Source organism: Muscardinus avellanarius, assembly GCF_963383645.1.
Source record: "Muscardinus avellanarius genome assembly, chromosome: 2".
Classification (NCBI taxonomy): Eukaryota; Metazoa; Chordata; class Mammalia; order Rodentia; family Gliridae; genus Muscardinus; species Muscardinus avellanarius.
Window position 1 is genome coordinate 130,068,674 of NC_137787.1, and position 18,540 is coordinate 130,087,213.

The following is an 18,540-nucleotide window of genomic DNA, read 5'->3' on the forward strand; positions in this document are numbered from 1 at the left end:
ATGGGAGGAGACCCAGGATTATTCTTCCTCCAAGATATACCCCTAGCCCTATTTTATTTTCTATTTTGAAATAGGATCTGAATAAGTTGCTAAGGGTGGCCTCAAACCTGTGATCCTCCTGTCTTGGTCTCCCCAGTACTGAGATTATAGGTATACACCACCAGAGCCAGCTTCTCTTTCCCTCTTGACTGAAGATAAAAGGATTCCATATTTAACATAGTCTTGATATTTTGAAAATATCTGCCTGACAAATCCAAATCCTGTCATCCTTCCTCAAGTATTGAGCGTTTACGTGTTCAATAGATTATGCTGAGCACCTTGCATGCTTCATCTTCTCAAACCTTTATGTAAGTAAAGGGTGAGCATCCCTAATCCAAAAATGTAAAATCTAAAATGCTCCAAAATATGGAATTATCTGAGTGCATAAGTATAAAATCCCCACACCTGACTTTATGAGACAGATGACAGTCAAAACACAAGTATATTAAACATACCATCTCAGGTATATCTGAAAGGTATATATAAGAAATTAATTTTGTGTTTAGACGTGGAACCTATCCCCAAGATGTCACATTCTGTGTATACAGATATTCCAAAATCTGAAAAACTCTGAAATTTAAGATAACATCTTGAATAAGGGATACTCAGGTTGCTTCATAATACTACCATTTTGTAATTTGAGAAATTCCTGCTAAGTAGAAGAGGCATAATTCTAAGCCAGGACCGTCTCAGACCAAAGTCAGTGCTCTAACCACACATTCCATGCCAAGAGGTGGCAATAATTTCATTTGTCTTTGTTTGTTAGATTCATTTCATTTGTCTGTCTTTATCCAATTCATTTCATTTGCCTTTCTGTTCAGTTGTTCTCATTTGCCTTTCTTTGTTCAATCCCACATGAGCTTATAATGCATGGGGCAAATAAGAAATGAGATGGAGGGGTGAATTTCTGTCCTTTGAAAGTTCTCACTGCTCCCTGACTTTGGAATAAGTACAAGTATCATAACTTTGCTCCTCTTCCCTCTTCTTCCATCTGCTTTTTAGTCTGTCTTCTAATATTCCTTTATTTCTTCTTCCTCCTGTACTAAATCTCAAGTAGCAAAAGGGCAGAAGGAAAAAATATTAGGAAAAAAAGAAATGAAAAAAAACTCAACTCCTTTCTTCACTCCCTGTTGTCCTGCTTTGATGGGAGCCATAGTTGTTCCTTATTATTTTGCTCCTGCCACAATATCCTTATATTATGTTATTATGTTGGGCCGCTCCCTTCACACAATCTCTTCAATGCACAGCTCCAGTATAGTGGCTCTGTCACATGTTTGCATCACATGTTACAAGTGATGGAATTCTTGAGTTGCAAGGTACTAAAGAAAAATCCATAAGATGAGGTGATGGACTCTCATGAAACAAGCAATTCAAGTTCCCTTGTTTGGAAACTTTAGTCAAATACTCTGACTTCAAATCTGGTGTTTGCCTTAGTACCTCAGTGATGACTGAAACATCATTAGCATGGTTTTATCCATTTGTAGGAACAAAATGAGCCTGCAGTCCATTGAGGATGAGTCCTAGATTTTTTTATGAATTGTATAACCCTGAGAATATCTTCAGTACCATTTAATGTATTTTAAATTTTACAGTGATGAACAGCAGCGAGATTATTTAATGGAAAGACGGGACCTTGCCATCGACTTTATTTTTTCTTTAGTATTAATAGAAGTTTTGAAACAGGTAGGTAATTTATTGTTACTTTCAGCTAATATTTATTAATCTAAAAACTACTTAAATTTTGAACATCTAAGTTTATTAAATTGTTTAGAAATTCCAAATCCTGGGTCATATGAATGATGTTTATTGATTGCTAGAGGATCTATGCAGTTATTGAAAGTGCTGCTACAGATTTGCCCTTTAATATTCCCTTTCAAATTATAATTCATCTTTTTTCTTTTTCAGATTCCACTTCATCCTGTAATAGACAGTTTAATACATGATGTTATTAACTTGGCTTTCAAGCACTTTAAATACAAAGAAGGGTAAGGTGACTTCTTGCCATAGAATGTTAAAGAAGATAGGTGCTTAAAGCTAAGTCAGCAATTTTTTCAGATGTGCAGGATTTATAACTTGTCTAATTTTGCCTCTTTTAGGTACCTTGGTCCTAACACTGGCAATATGCACATTGTGGCAGACCTGTATGCAGAAGTCATTGGAGTGTTGGCACAGGCTAAGTAAGTGATGTCAGAGCCCTTAACAGTGAGAACATGAGTGCCTTTGATGGAGGAAGGAGATGAGGAGTGAGCTCACAGGGAACTGGGGTGCTTTGGGCCATGTGTATATCATTCCTAAAATCAACTAGAGGCTTTTCCAAGGTACCGAGTTACCTTTATCGCTTTGCCAATTGGCCAGATCCTACCCAGCCCATGCAGTTCAGGCTAGTGCTTCAAAGAAAGAAGTGGACTAACCAAATTATTTTCTCCCTATCAAATATTCCCAAAAAGTTTATCAGTTTTTCAAGTTTTGTTTTCTGTATCCTGTGAGTGGGTGGTTACGGTCTATCATTCACATGGGGGAAAATTCCATCCAGGGTGTCTCCTTTACTGTAGACCTTACTTAATTCAGCTGAGCTAAAAATGTCCCAGACTCTGCTGTGGAAACAAGTCAGGGGGAAAATTCTCATTGCTAAATATATCTGGCCCTGTAAAGGCCAGTTAGCAGGCTAGAACGAAGTAGTATTAGACCATCCGCAATAAGATACTTCTTCCAAAAGTGATGTCACTCCCAACTTACCCATCTTCATTTTATCCAACCCTGAGGCAAATCGGGCAAGATCCCAGACACCTAGTTCTGCAGAAGGAACCAGAGATAATGTAAATTCAAGCCAAGAGTTAGCCAAGAGGCTAGTTTATAGCAACAGCAGTATCCTGATCCTCATGAAATGCAAGCCTCAAAGAAGATTTTTATCTTCAGGAGATGGAATTTTCTAACTTAGTAGCATGAAAATACACAATTTATTTTTTTATTTTTTAATTCCTGCTCAGCAACTTTTTTAAAATTTTTATTGGTGCATTATATTCATACATCATATTGGGGTAAAAAACTTGTGTGTACAGACATGTACACATCACTGATTTAACCCCTACCCAATTCCCAACCCATTCTCTCCCCTTCCCTCCCTCCCTTGCTCAGCTTAATCACACAATGTACTTAAACATATCGAAGTCAACCTACTCAGCAACTTTACCTCGTCAAACATAGACAGAAACTTGAGAAATAGATCCAAAAAAACTCCTAGATACAATTTATTTTATCTAATCCAGTTCATATACTCATGCAAAATACATATTTTTTCCTAATACATGATGTATCAGTGTTAATAGGTTGAGAATGAATTTCTGCAGGTTAATGTACCAGTGAGAAATATCAAGGTCAAAAATCTTCCAGCAACAGAGAAGGACACTGGCCAAAGCATACATAAGGACTAAGCAAAGAGTTATCTGGACCATTTTAAATGAGCCTATAGTATAGTTTTTTTGTTTTGTTTTGTTTTGTGGTTTTTTTGTTTTATGGTGTTGTTGTTTTTTTTTGTTTGTTTGTTTGTTTGTTTTTGGTGGTACTAGGGTTCCTGGAAGCCCTTCTACCTCTGGGCTACACTCCCAGACCTATTTCATGCCTTTTTATTTTTGGAAACAGGGTCTCTTAAGCCAGCGTGGCTGGCTTCAAACCTGTGCTATCTTCCTGTCTCCACCTCCCAAGCGCGGGGATTACAAGCGTGTGCCACCACGCCTGGCTAGTTTTATTATAGTCTATGATATTAATGGCCCATGAGTCACTAAGGGAAAATCTATAGTAAAGTTTGGAGAGCTATCCATTGTAATCCAGTAATAGAGGTATAGATATTGAACTGGATAAGATGTGATTGTCTGACAGCTAATTCTTGTATGTTTACTTCAGTCCTAATGATAAATTTTTTTAAAAGCTATTAACATGTATATCTGCTGATGTGTCAGACTCTGAAAATTTCAACACATACCTTCTAGTAGTCATAGCATAATTCTCTTACACTATAATTTGGAAAATTTAATATACCAAAATAGCTTCTCCTGTTTTTCTTCATCTTTATAAATTGTGCATAAAATATTGGTTCTGTTGAATGTCCTTCCTTAGCTAGATAGATTATGAATGAATTGAGAAGAAACGTCATAACTAAGCAATGTCTGAAGGTTGTATTAATGTCCATGTTAGGATAGACTTACGATCCGCCAAGATGTCTTCTTGCCAACAGGGCAATTTTTATGACATCAATATTTGTCCTAATTCTGCAATAGCTGAGTTTAAGAAATGCCTTAAATTGGACAATGCTCCAGTACTTTCCAGTCACTTGGGAACTCTTCATTTCCTGTCTTTAAGGAAATTTTTTGCTATTAAGTGATATTCACACATAGTATTGACTTTTTCAAAGTCAATTAAGCTAAAATAAGATTGTTTTAGAGTACCTTGGCCAGACTGCTCTTGCAGTAATCACAGATTCAAATAGCCCATAATATGTCCCTAACCAGGCAATGTTTTGTTAACCTTTACTGATAAGTAATATAATTTTAGTTAGTGGCATACATGGATTATGTCACTAATTCTCTCTTATAAGGACGCCAGGACTGTTACTATATCATTGCTTTAGAAAATTGTTGCTCCCTTTGTTCTGGGGAAGGGGGGTATTCTTATCTGATACAGTGTGATTAACTTCTTTTTATAAGCTAAGCATTATAATAATTCTAATTTTAGATTGTATATCTAGTTCTAAATGACATTGCATGTAAAATATTTTTCTTATAGCTTTAGTTATTAAGGCTTACTTTGGTTTGGGGTTGTAGCAGCATCACTATAATATTACTAGTAATAATGTCACTTAATTATTGTCATTAAGGAATGTTTTGCTGTTCATCTGATAGTTTCACATAGTATTGACTTTCTCAAAGTCAATTGAATTAAAGTTAGATTTTTCTAAGTACTCTTGTTAAAATTTGTTATATTCTTTAAAGTAGTGATTTCTTCTCAGATTTGTGGATTTTAAAACTGCTTTCTTTTTATGTGATATGTGATCTTACTCTCTATATTCTTATCCTCTATACATATGCGTTATGCATTTTAAAGCAGAGGTTTATTTTTACGTGAATTTTATAGTATGCCAAAGACTGAGTAATCATCTAGTTAATGTACCAAACAGTAAATACTAAAGGAAATGTCATTGAAAAAGATGTTTTCCCCAAAAAAATCTTTGTCAGAGAGAAATAGATTTTAAGTAGATTTTCTTATTACTTCTGTGCTAAAATAAGATGTTCACATAATTTGGGACTTCCAAAAGTAAAAGATAGCCATAGTTATTTTTAAATGAGAAATAAACATTTAGCTGCTGTCTCATGAGAATATTGATAGACTGAGTTATAAAAATATATGCTGCCATATTCTACCACTCCTTGTTTTAGTGGCAAATTTAAAAAAACAAGAATAAACCAAGGGTGGTGGGGCATGCCTGTAATTCCAGTGCTTGTAAGGGTGAGACAGTAGGATTGAAGGTTTGAAGATAGCCTCAGGAAATAGCAACCTAGCAAGACTCTGATCTGGAGGTGTAGTTCAGAGGTAGAATGTTCCTGAGTTTAATCCCCATTACCACACGTAAAAATGAATGAATGAATGAATGAATGAATGAATACGAGAATAAATGTTTAAACATAGACCTTTTATGAGAAATGGCTATATTTTATTCATTAGTACAAGTAAAATTAGATTAATAAAATTTTAACTTTGAAAAGGACCTTAATACTGTACCCATGTCTCTCCTACAAGAGACTTCTCAATGGCATCCACATGTTGGATGTGTACAGCTTCTGCTTACACACCTCCATGACAGAGAACTCATGACCCTCAGAGGAAATGAACTCACTCAGCATACTTACTGAACATGCACTTTGTGCCTAATCTCGGGGAGCTTACTTCTACCAGAGGTTATGGAACTAAACAAGTTTAATACAAAAGTAAAAATAATTTATCAATGAGCACTCATTCTATTTTCAGATGCCTTTTTGTCACAAGGTTTCCCTTTTACTTCCTTCCATATAAGGACTGTTTGAGTGTTTGAAGGAAGTGGGCATTGCCCTCTCAAGCCACTTCACTCTCAAGCTGCACACTTCTAATCGCCTAGGCAGCTGCTCGTGTGTATGAGTTTGCTAGGGATGCTATAACAAAGGACCACAGACTGAGGGGCTTAAACAACAGGCATCAATTTTCTCACAGTTCTGGGGGCTGGGAGTCCAAGATCAAGGTGCCTTCTTCCCTTCTTCTGCCTTCTCAAAAGTGTTCCAGCCATACTGGATGAGGATCCACCCTAAAGACCTCCTTTAACCTAACTACCTCTTCAAATTTAATTTCCAAATAGAACCACATACTGAAGTTCTGGGACCTAAGACTTTAGTGTATAATTTCACAGATGAAACAATTCAGCCCAGAGCAGGAGGACTGTAGAGAGGCCAGAGAATGTGCATCTGTAGTGGGTTCTCAGATGCTGCCCAACCAGAGACCATACCTTGAGAATGCATGAGGCCTACCATATAGCTTGAGAACAGAGATTCTGGAGCCAGACATGAGCTTCAGGTTCTATATCCACCTCCTGTCAGCTATGCAGCTTCATCAAGTCATAAAACCTCTTCTGTTAGAAAAGGAAATGCACTAAGGTACTATGTGCAGGTGTGTTTCTGTCACTCTAAACCTCAGTATGATGCAAGGTTGCACCGTGTCGTGAACACTAAATGAATTGAGATGTATAACCATGGCCGGCATAGAGTAACTGCTATGTCTCTACCTGCTACCATCCTCAGCATCTCCATCATTGAGTGTTTATCTTTTCCCTGTAAGACATAGAAAAGAAGGATGGTGTTGGAGTTTTTAATCTGTATTCCAAAATGTTCAAGAGTATAGTCTTTACATTTCACTCAAAGAGATGTTATCTGATAGCAAACTGATGTTTGTAACTTTTTTTTATGTGTGTGTGATACTAGGGGGTTGAACGCAAGGGCATTTTACCTCTGAGCTACACTCTCAGCCCTATTTTTATTTTTCAGTTTGAAACAGGGTTTCACTAACTTGCAATTCCAGGTACTGAGATTACAAGTGTATGCCACCACATGCAGCTTGATACTTGTAACATTTTTTACAGATTTTATTGGTTTATTACATTCATACATGTACACCTCACTTTGTGTATTTCCCCCACAGCTGATATTTATAAATTTAATAAAATTTGCATCTTAATTTTGCTCTTTCCTCATCTGAAAAATTAATACACAATTTTACAGTTAATCACCATGATATTTACTTGTAAAAATAAGCACAACTAATATTTTCAGTGTTATTTCAGTAGTATTTTAGAGGTATTAAGCTAAACCAATTTGGAAAGTTGTTTTGAACATCTTTGTAGGAAGCCACAAAATGCCTACACAAATTAGGAATAAGTCCTAAAACATTCTTAACTATGTAAACAACTCATTAGAATATGTCATTCATAAAGTATTTAAATCCTCTAAGCTGGGTGTGGTGGCACAGGCCTATGACCCCAGCACTTGGAAGGCTGAAACAGGAAGATCTCAGGTTCAAGTCCAGCCTCAGCAACTTAGTAAGGACCTGAATCCCTGCATTTTGGAGGCTGAGATAGGAGGATCGCATGGGTTCAAAGCCAGACTCAGCTACTTAGTGAGGCTCTCAGCAACTTAGTGAGACCCTGTTTCCAAATAAAATATAAAAAATAGTCTGGGAATATAGCCCGGAGGTAGAAAGCCCCTGGGTTCCACCCCCAGTACCACCACCAACAATAATAATAATTAATAATAATAATAATAATAATAATAATAATAATAATTTTAAAAAATAAAATACGGCTGGGGGTATAGCTCAGAGACAGAATACCCCTGATTTTAATTTCCAGGACCACAAAAAAAATCCTCTTGAAGCTATTCACATTTTCTACTCTATTGGCTCCTTAACAATCATTTTTATTGTGAAATACATGTAGCAAATATAAAGAAAAATCTATAAAACATAAATATGTAATTGAAGAAATTGTTTTAAAATGAATACCATATAACCATCCCCACAACCCCAAAACTAGTCCCTGATATGCCTTCAGTGAAACACTGTCTATATGTTTGCTTTTACTGTGTATCCTAAAATGTCTGCATTGAGGCCAGAGTAGTTCTCAGCTTCTGAGATTCTGTTAGTTTATCTTTCACTTTTATAATGACAATTACTCTTCCTAATCATGCATGACTCCTAATTGACCCTTTTACTTATGTTGAAGCTCAGGCTAAACAGACTCAGGAAGCAAAGAACAATGAGTCTTCGAATGTTTTCCTTTGGCTTTTCTTTTCTATTTTTTAGTTAATAGTTATAGCAACCATGCCTTGAGGCGGTTCAAGTAATTTTTACATGTGCATTCTTTTACCCTTAAGTACTTTGAAGATCTGCTACTCAATTTTGTTCTCTTAGCCTTTAGATCTATTCTTTAAAAAAACCATATGACATGATTATCATTATTGCAAGTTATATTATTCTGCTTCCAAACGATGCAAATATTTTAAATTCTTGGAGAACCAGTCTGTCTGTGTGTTTGTTTTCTGTTCACTGGAACAAATTGCACTATCCCTGTATGAAATAGCCCATTAATCTTTATCTTTTGATTTTGATTGGAATTTTCCCACTACTAAATTTTTTTCTTAAATTTAAAAATATTTTTTCAATAATTATTAACCCAAACCATAAAAGAACAATAACAGAAAACTTTAGAAACGAATGTCAGAATATTTTTTACATTATTTGGAATACAAGTCCAAAAACCATTTGCTGTCGCAACCAGAAATAACTGACCCTCATATGTTTTTGCTCAAATACTCACAATTTGATGCTGTAGGCCCTTGGGGTCTTCAAGTATGTTGAAAATTGCTGAGCCCGAGGAAATGGAGCTCTTTGTCTGCTCAATTTAAGAGTCAAACCATTTGAAGAGGGTCTGAATAGCGCTGGATCAGCAGCCGAGTCTGAAGACGGTGTGGTGCATCTTATCAAATAAGAGGGGAAAAGAGAAAATTAGACTTTGCCAAATCCCAAACATTGAATTGTTATGAAATGACATTCCCCTTATTCACTTGCCACTAGCTGCTGGGGTCCCCATTACAGTGACTTTCCTGTCTGTTACTTGATAAATTGCTGTGGTCTCTTCTCAGATTCCCTGCGGTCAAGAAGAAGTTTATGGCGGAACTAAAAGAACTACGGCACAAAGAGCAAAACCCATACGTGGTGCAGAGCATCATCAGCCTGATAATGGGGATGAAATTCTTTCGAATTAAAATGTATCCAGTGGAAGACTTCGAGGCCTCTCTTCAGTTTATGCAGGTGAAGTCCTGAGTGGAAGAACCAAGGAGGATGAGCTGGAGCAGTTCCTTTAGTCAAAATAACACACCTGGACTGCAAAACTTATGAGCAGTACCCAACTTACAATGGTTGGACTTACAATATTTGGACTTTACAATAGTGCAGTAGAATTGCATATTTGGTAGAAATCGTATTTCAAATTCTGAATCTGGATCTTCTCTCAGGCTAGCGCTGTGCAGTCTGATCCTCTTTTTGTGATAATGGGCGAAGGCAACAAGTGCAGCTCCCAGTCAGAAACATGGTATTCGAAGCAGTTCCTTCCTACAGTATTTTCAATTTGCAATGGGTTTATTCATCCATAACCACATCATGAGACAAGGAGCATCTGTACTTAACAATATAGAAAACAGAACAAAATGAAAAAAAAAATACCTTCTTAGAATTCACAGAGTGCCTGGTTAGCTCATAGTCGAGTTGCAGAAGCACAATTTCAGTTTTAAACTTTCATAGCATCTTTGGAGTAAGGTGTACAATAGAATTTCTTACTTGATGACTTTTTTTTCCCTTTCACCATTTTGATACATATTGCTGTGTGAAAAATTATATATAGCTGACTTTCACACTGTTTTAGAATTGATGGCGTTGGGTTGGCTATATCAATAGTCACAGGCACGAGAACTTTAATGAAGAAGGAACTCTGTTTTATTCATACTATCTAAAGAAATCATAACTGTTGAAACATCCACCACACCATCCAGGATTGATGTCTGTTTGGCCAGCATTCATCACAGTGTCTAACAAAAGAATTGTAGCTGATAAGGACCTCGCAGCATACATAGTGCTACCCAGAATTAACAAAACTGCCATACTTGAAAGGGTTTTACTAATGCTGCTGTGAATTAGATTTAGTGATTATCTTACTAGGAAGATTAGATATAGGGGTTATGACTATAGATGGTACCACTTTAAAGGCCATAATAAAAAAGATCATATGTATAGATAAAGATGTAGAGAAACTGGAACTCTTATGCCCTGCTATTGTGAATATAAAACACCTTGGGGATAGATTTTTGTTGTTGTTTGTTTTGGTACTGAGGATTGAATGGGTCCAAGCAAAGACCCATTTAGTTTGAAACGTGGTCTTGCTAAGTTAATGAGGCTGGCCTTGAACCTGTGATCCTCCTGTGTCCCAGCCTCTTATGTACTGAGATTACAGGTGTGTTTACACCGCCAGCCTGGCTAGGTTCTAAGTTTGATGGTGATGGTGGATACACAACTACTAATACACTAAAACCCAGCAAGTTGGATACTTTAAATGGGTGAGCTGGACATGGTGGCACACGCTTGTAATCCCAGCATTTGGGAGGCTGAGACCTGGAGGATCGTGGTTCGCGGACAACCTCAGCAACTTAGTGAGGCCCTCTGCAACTCAGTGAGACCCGGTTTTAAAATAAAGAATAAAAAATAGGGCAGGTGGTGTAGCTCGGAGGTCAAATGCCCCTGGGTTCCATACCCAGACCCGCAATAAATAAATAAATAAATAAGTAAGTAAATGGGTGAATTTTGTGGTATGTGAATCATATTTCAATAAGGCTGGTATATGGTGAGAGAGGGGAGGTGGGTGCTGTGGGTCAGACAAGTGGTCCTTATGGGTTTGTGACCTAGGCCAGTCACACTTGACCCCTGCTCCATCTACTTTATCTATCAGTGTTGGGACACTAACCTTAGAGTGTTTCTGAGGATTCCTAGCGCATGGCAAACACTCAGTGACTCTCATCTCTTCTTTTTACCTCATTCTCACATTAGTAAGTCATGTGTTCAAATGATGACTTGAGAGAGATTTTCACACATATGCAAAATAAAGTAGAAAAGGGGTACCCAACTTTTGTCCAGGAAAACAGTCGGATGACTTCCTAGACTAGTATCACCCAATCTGTTGATAGACCCAGGGCCTTAGCAACTGTTCTTGCCTATCTTCCCAACAGCATCTACAAATAAGGGGAAGCGCTAATGTAATATCATGGCATAAACCTGGAGCCCTGGACTCCTGAATGAGAACATGGCCTCACAGAGACCACAGTGAGGCTCTAACACCGGACTCAGAAGGAGGGAGAGACTGGTATAATTCAGGGAGGAGGCCAGCCTTCCCACAGAAAGGGTCCCTGGCAACCACAAGTAGTTTCTATAAACAGCAGCTTCTCAGGCAAAGACATTCCTGCTTGAACTCTTCCAAAGGTTTCTCTCCTTGGAGGGAGAAGGGAAGAATTCCAGATTTGCTTATGAAACGATCTGAATAACAAAAACACCTAAAATGTCACAGCCAGCAAATAAACAGCTCTGTACTCAAAGCTGTCAGCCACCGTGCCTAAAATAAGTTCACTGTTGTCTCCTTCTCCTCCCTTGTGTACCTCTCTGGGCTCTGTGCTTGTGGGATAATCAAGGGCCCAAGCCTCCACACAGAGTAATAATATACTATGTTACAGACATAATATCTATGTATGTACAGTAAGTAATATAACAGACTATAATAAGATACAATGATATTAATATAATAATATACACTATATTATATATAATAATATAAATTTACTGGATTGACTGAACCAGCCAGTATGTCAGTGAAGGAATGTGTACTTACTGGTTATAGATGTTTTGTCCTTTCAGAAAAGAAGATTTATTTATTTTTGGTACTGGGGATTGAACCCAGCGGCATCCTACCTATGAGCTATGCCCTCAATCCCATTTTATTTTTTTGTTTTGAAGCAGGATTTCAGTAAGTTGCTAAGACTGGTCTCGAACCTGTGTTCCTCCTGTATCAGCGTCCCAAGTACTGGGATTACACACATGTACCGCCGCACCCAGCTTAGACTGATAGAGAAGCAGAAGGAAAAGGAGAAACCCAGCCTTGCAAAATGTCATTGAGGCCTTATAAACATTTGGACTTCAATAGGAATGCTGGAATCCAGTGATTTATAATACGTGCGATTGAATGAAGAGCTATTAAGTTTAAGTACATATTTCGTGTATACGTCAATCTCATCTTCTTCCCTCTACTCTTTCTACTTAATAGGAATGTGCACATTATTTTCTCGAAGTCAAGGACAAAGACGTCAAACATGCCTTGGCTGGGCTTTTCGTTGAAATCCTCGTCCCCGTTGCTGCTGTGAGTCGCATTTTCATCTCTAAGAACTTCTTCACATTGGATCACAGACTCGACAATTTTCATTAACAAATTATTCACATGCCTCTCTCTTTCAGGCTGTTAAAAATGAAGTAAATGTTCCCTGCCTTAGAAACTTTGTGGAAAGCCTGTATGATACCACACTGGAACTCTCTTCTAGAAAGAAGCATTCCTTGGTAAATAACTATGGGAAAATCCAAATCACAAACAAAACTGCGGAGACCGAAAGTCCTTCACCTAAATCAGTGTGAGAGTCCTGAGGACTCCACAAATGGGAGAGTTCCCTACAGCTTCCTCAGAAAGACTCAGCGTTTCAAACTTTGGAGCTTGCAAGGTCTATTGACTAAAATCATAGTAATAGAAGAGGACTAGGCCGCGTCACCTCAGATAACTCTTCTGATCCTACAGATTCTGCTGTTTGTTTTTAAGATTGGCTTAACTTGATTTTTGTTTAAATTTCTAAGATTTTTTTCCAATCCAAAAAGCTAAGGTTTATAATAGTTCCTCTTCTCAATGGAGAAGAGAGCCTGTATGGGCAAATCCTGATATTTAGAATCAAAATTGAATCGGGTTGGAAAGGAAGAATGGATAGTGAGAAATAGATATTGCCCACAGAGAGAATGTCTGAAGGCTGGAAGATCAATTCTTGAGAGGGCTTTGATGCTGAAATCCAGCCTAGAGACTCTGTTGCCACTGCTTTTTACTCTCCATGAGAAATAAAGCTCTTGTTTATAAATCAACAAGTGGTAAACCAGTGGAAAGTGACAGTCTGGAGGAAGCAGATTGTTTGGGTGGCTGGTCACTACCTTGGTTTAGTTAGTTTCCCAAGTACAGATACTGTTCTCATAATTTGAGCCAGTACTCAGAATGGTGTTACTGGTAGTGCTAATGAAGTTACTCATTTTCTGTATTCTATGGTCATTGTAACTAATTGCATTTATTTTTGTTTGTTTGGGGTTTTTTCTACTTGGGTTTTTTTTTTTTTTTAGAAACTACTAATTGCCATTAGAATTACATTCAATGAGAACAATATTTCAGAGTCCTTTAAAACTAAGTCAGAGAAGAAAAATACTGAGTTAATGAATTGTCCAGCACTAAATCTCATCCACAGCAATCGTTTCCTCTAGCTCAAGTTAACACGCATGCCAGCTACATTTTGTTGTTGCTGCTGCTCTTTGAATCTTCACTAGCCTCAGTTCTTTAGGAGCCATAAAGGTACATGCAGTCTGGCTTAACAAAGTGGTGAAGACTTCTACATGTATGTTTCTTGGGTGGCTGCCCGTTAGCTTTTCTGTCTTCTCCAGTCCTTGCAGGAAACTGGCTCAGTTCAGCAGGAAAAGCACAGTAGCACCTCTGTTTATTCGGTCGTAAGCAAATTCCTGCTGCGGTCAAATTTGTCTTAGGAGAGTTTACCAATGCAATAACATTTCTTTTAGGAATCTTCCTTAACTACAGGAAAGTTACATGCAAAAGTAAACATATGCACCCACCTCTAAGGCAGGGACAAATGAGTATATATTTATGAGTGAATAGGCCAATGACATTTTCAAAATTAATGTGCCTTCCTGCTTTATTTTGTTTTCTGGGGATTGACAAAATGATCTCAGATGATACACTGTTTTTAAAATTCATAAGAGAAGACTAAGTCAATGACTCAGATTTTTCTATTATTTTACATGAAACATACTATACTACACCATCTGTAGTTCTAGAAGATTCCATCTCCAGCATTATCAGAAAGCATTAGCAAAAACACTTACCTTTACTGGGCATCCACTGGGCCTTGTGTTACACAGCAGCTTATTTATCATAGCCTATGTGGCCACAGAGAGAGATAGTGAAGTAATGGGCCCAGATAATGTGTTAAAGTGTCAGTCACCCTTTGACCTGGTCTTAAGGTCTGCTCTCTCCTCAGGCCTTGTACCCCCTGGTGACCTGCCTGCTCTGTGTCAGTCAGAAGCAGCTGTTCCTGAATAGGTGGCACGTTTTTCTCAACAACTGCTTGTCCAACCTTAAGGTCAGTACTTGTCAGCCCAACAACAACAACAACAAAAAATCTGTTTATATAAATTCACAGTACAATTCACAGGCTGGTGTGTGTGCTTCCGTCTAGGGATAAGAGAGTCACTTCAGATTTGGGGAAGATAAATTTGTCCCAAGAAGGATCACTTTAGAGGTAGAATTAAATGCTACTTTATATAGCATCTAAATGATGTAAAAATAAAATAACTGCCACCCTTAGCTGACAGAAGCATATGAATTGATTTGGGGTGGCTGCCCATACCTCAGTGATTCTTCCTCTGTCCCCTTCCAGTCCAGGTAAACATCTTAGAAATCAAAGCTACATTCTGGGGCAGGATTGACCTAGAGTATGAGTGAGTTATTCCCTTAATATAGACCAAACGTGGTTGTATCTTTTGCACAATGTCAGAATTTATTGAATAGCAATAAATTCACAAGCCACATCACTTTCATTGGCTTTAATTCACCAAAAATGCTCCTGGTAAGCTGGGTGTCATGACCAAGGGTCCAAGACCATCACAAGTTCTTTTATTCCATTCTAATCTTAACTGCTAGTATGTCAAACACTCAAACCACACATCTTATGTTATACAATGATGTATGTCAGTTATAGAAATGCAAACAAAGGGTTAATGTAGCCACAGGGTTTCCAGAGGCCTAACCTGAGCAAGCTCAGGGCAGATACAAAAGCATGGGTCACTGCAGGTGGGCAGAGAAGGTTTTTAAGGAACCAGTCAAGACCCTGTCTAGACCATAGGCAGTTTCAGAGTATCAGCTGGAGGTGGGCCCTGTGTCCTCATCAAGGGCAGGAAAAGCCATGGGAAGCTGAAGCCTGGGGACAGAGGGTCTAAAGATTGTCACTCCTTATGAGTGACCAGGTGGCAGGGTGAGTGTGCCACTGTGTCTGGTCTTGGGGTGCTCTTTCTTTTATGGGTCTTAGGTGAGGGGTTATGTTTGGTAAGCTTGTCTAGTGTTTCCAATATAATTTGATATGCTTAAGTGTCTTGTGCTCCAGATTTAATTTAATAAGTTAATTTTTTATTGGCACAAATAAGTTACCAGTTTGTGCCTTGTGGTTGTATACTAGTACAAACAAGGTATGGAGTCATTCTGCATTGGTAGTTATACTCAAAATAGAGTAACTCAGGGCCAATCACTATTTTGTAAAATGGAATAACTCCCGGAAAAACACAGCATGAAAACTACCATTCGTGTATCATAGACACACTCAGGGCAGAACCCAGCCTGCTCTCCACGCCTAGTAAAAGAGCTCTGACCTCTGATGCGGCCCTGTGTGATTACTTGAGTATTCCATTCATTCCGCACAGCAGTAATGGGCTATCAGTGTTCTCTGCTCTCCAGGTAGGCAGCACAGGTGCCGGGAGACATGAGTAAAGTCGGGCTCCTGAGACTAAGGAGCCTACAGTTCACACAGCTGTCATGATTGGTTTTAAAACCAGCCCTGTAACTAGCAAGTGGTAAATGTGTTTTAAGTTTTAGTGAACTCTCCATACAAGGCAAGTAAATGAAACCCCTCCCTTTAATATAAGTGCAAATCAAATGGCTTCTCCACACTTGTTCTGGTTGTATCCAAAGCCATCATTCAGCTTCTTTTACAGGTCTGAGATTTGCTGTTTTCAAATTAAAAAAAAAAATTAGGTAGCTAAAAAAATCTTGTATGTGCTTATACATGTTGCATTGTTTTGTGTTTTTCTTAAGACACTTTAATTTGGTAAAGTGGTTAAGATTAATTATTATTTTGGCATTTACCATAATTATACAATGACCTGCTTTAGAGATGTTTTAAGCACCAACTATGTACTGGCTTTAAAAGCTGATTGTGAAATCCAAGATTAGAATCATTCATTTTCTTCAAATTGGCAGTGAAATACAATAACTTGGAATAAGAATGCAGCTTTTAAAGCACTTCTGAATTGAAATGCTTTCCAGGGTTCTTGGCTATTATATAATGGCCACTTTTAGGTATTCCAGCTGAGGGTTTACCCTTCTGCCACAGGACCCAGAAGTGCAGCCCAGTATATGTTCTTTATTTGGTCCAGTTTTAAGTATCCAATTATTAATTCCAGTTAATCGTTTTAGGTATTATACAGATAGAAAATGGCCATTCTGTTCAACTCGAAAAGAAACAATTAAATTTGATGAAAAATTCCAATGAATGATGGTATAATTTGAGTTCAAAATGTGTTATTTGCAAATAGTTATCTTGAATATGGGAGTTCACATCCAGTTCAGTTGATTTGTAAAACTATTTGAACCAATACAATATGAAATTGATTGGATTATTAAGGTAGCACTAGTCATGATGAAGTAGGAGATAAAATTTTGAAATTTTCAATAACTCTGACCAAATCAGCATTTTAAAACTATCAGGTATGACCATATATGTTGAAAGGGATATGATACATTAATAATTTTGCATAATTGTGTTATAGGCAGCATTTGAAATTGTAATGCCATTGAGTATCAACAGACAAAACATAAAACCCAAGTTTCCTATAGAATAAAAGTAAAATTATTTGTTTAAGAAAAAGGCTGATAGCGCAGCTTTCTATATATTTAATTTGTCTGTAATTAATTTGGGGTTAACAAGATGTTTTGCACAATAATTTTCTATGGCCCCAAAATTACAGTTTTTGTTTTTTGTATGGTACTGGATATTGAATGCCCCCCATGTTTTTTTTTTTTAAACAGAGTCTCCCTAAGTTACTAAGGCTAGCCTTGAACCTTGCAATCCTCCCATCTCAGTCTCCCAAGTACTGGGATTGCAGGTCACCATACCTGACTTGAAGAATCTTACTTTGAAATTTAATTACTTCAGAGTTATAATATTGTTTAAAGTTCTAGTCTAAGCCCACCAGAAGGACTTAGAGGTATAAACTGCCCCCAAAGACCCAAAGAGGTTACGGACACTGACACTACTTCCCTACACAAACATTTCATGTATTAGAATTTCTAAAAAAGAGAGAGAGAGAGATGGGCATGGTGATGCCTGTAATCACAGTAATTGGGAGGCTGAGATAAGAGGACCATGGTGTTTAGGCCCACCGCAGCAATTTAGCAAAGTCCTCAGCAACATAGTGAGACCTTGTTTCCAAATAAAAAATAAAATAGGGCTGGGGTATAACGTTGTATTTCAATCCCCAGAACCACAAAAGTGTGAGTGAGGGAAAGAGAGAAAAATCAATGATCAAAAAGAATATATAGACTAGAGCACATTCCAGAATTCAGTTTGAGTAAGGATTTATGTATCATCCACTGTTTATCTGAAGTAATAGGGAAGGTGTTAGAAGGAGGAAGTATGGAGCCAGGCCACTAAAAAAAAAATTTAAAAACAACTAGGTACAAACCAAGCATTGCAGTGCACACCTGCAATCACAGTTCTTGGGAGGCTGAGACAGGAGGATCGCAGGTTCAAGGACAGCCTCAACAACTTAGCAAGACCCGGTTCAAAGTAAAAATAAAACAGGGCTGAGGGGTATAGCACGGAGGTAGAATGCCCCTGGGTTCATTCTCTAGTACCTCTCCCCGGCCACGCACACAAACTAGACACAGAACAGCTCCCTGTCATTGACCAGCTTAGCGCTGAATTGAGAGAGATTTAATGAAATTTCAAGGTGCACAATACAGACGCGAGGAATGTGAAAGTCGGGAGTGGGGAGAAGCCTGTGTGACTTGTGGAGGGAGGCCTTGTTTCCCCAGAAGCATGAAAGAGGTTTTATTAGGCGAAGTAAAGGCGAGGATATTTTACTTAAGAGCAGTCAGCTAAGGGAATACACTACCCCAAGGCTAAATGATATAAAAAGATCCTTGATGAGTTACAACCAGAATAAAATTGTTCCATGTATATTTAGAACTAAGCTCAGTAGGGATTTGAATAGGACCATTTTTAAATGTCATTAATATGCACGCAATTTTCC

General features: G+C 37.8%; 1 protein-coding gene across 2 annotated transcripts in view; it reads left to right on the plus strand.

Moving 5' to 3' along the window:
- Nucleotides 1–18,540, plus strand: part of FRY (FRY microtubule binding protein) — a gene marked incomplete at both ends in the record, with an annotated part of 292,951 nt that overhangs the window by 98,609 nt on the left and 175,802 nt on the right. For both annotated transcript variants that reach the window (XM_080719965.1, XM_080719966.1), the window contains 7 exons: nt 1,632–1,722; nt 1,945–2,024; nt 2,136–2,216; nt 9,252–9,420; nt 12,470–12,562; nt 12,658–12,756; nt 14,496–14,597. In XM_080719965.1, coding sequence (XP_080576091.1) covers nt 1,632–1,722; nt 1,945–2,024; nt 2,136–2,216; nt 9,252–9,420; nt 12,470–12,562; nt 12,658–12,756; nt 14,496–14,597 — 715 coding nt within the window. The remainder of the gene's footprint in view (nt 1–1,631; nt 1,723–1,944; nt 2,025–2,135; nt 2,217–9,251; nt 9,421–12,469; nt 12,563–12,657; nt 12,757–14,495; nt 14,598–18,540) is intronic.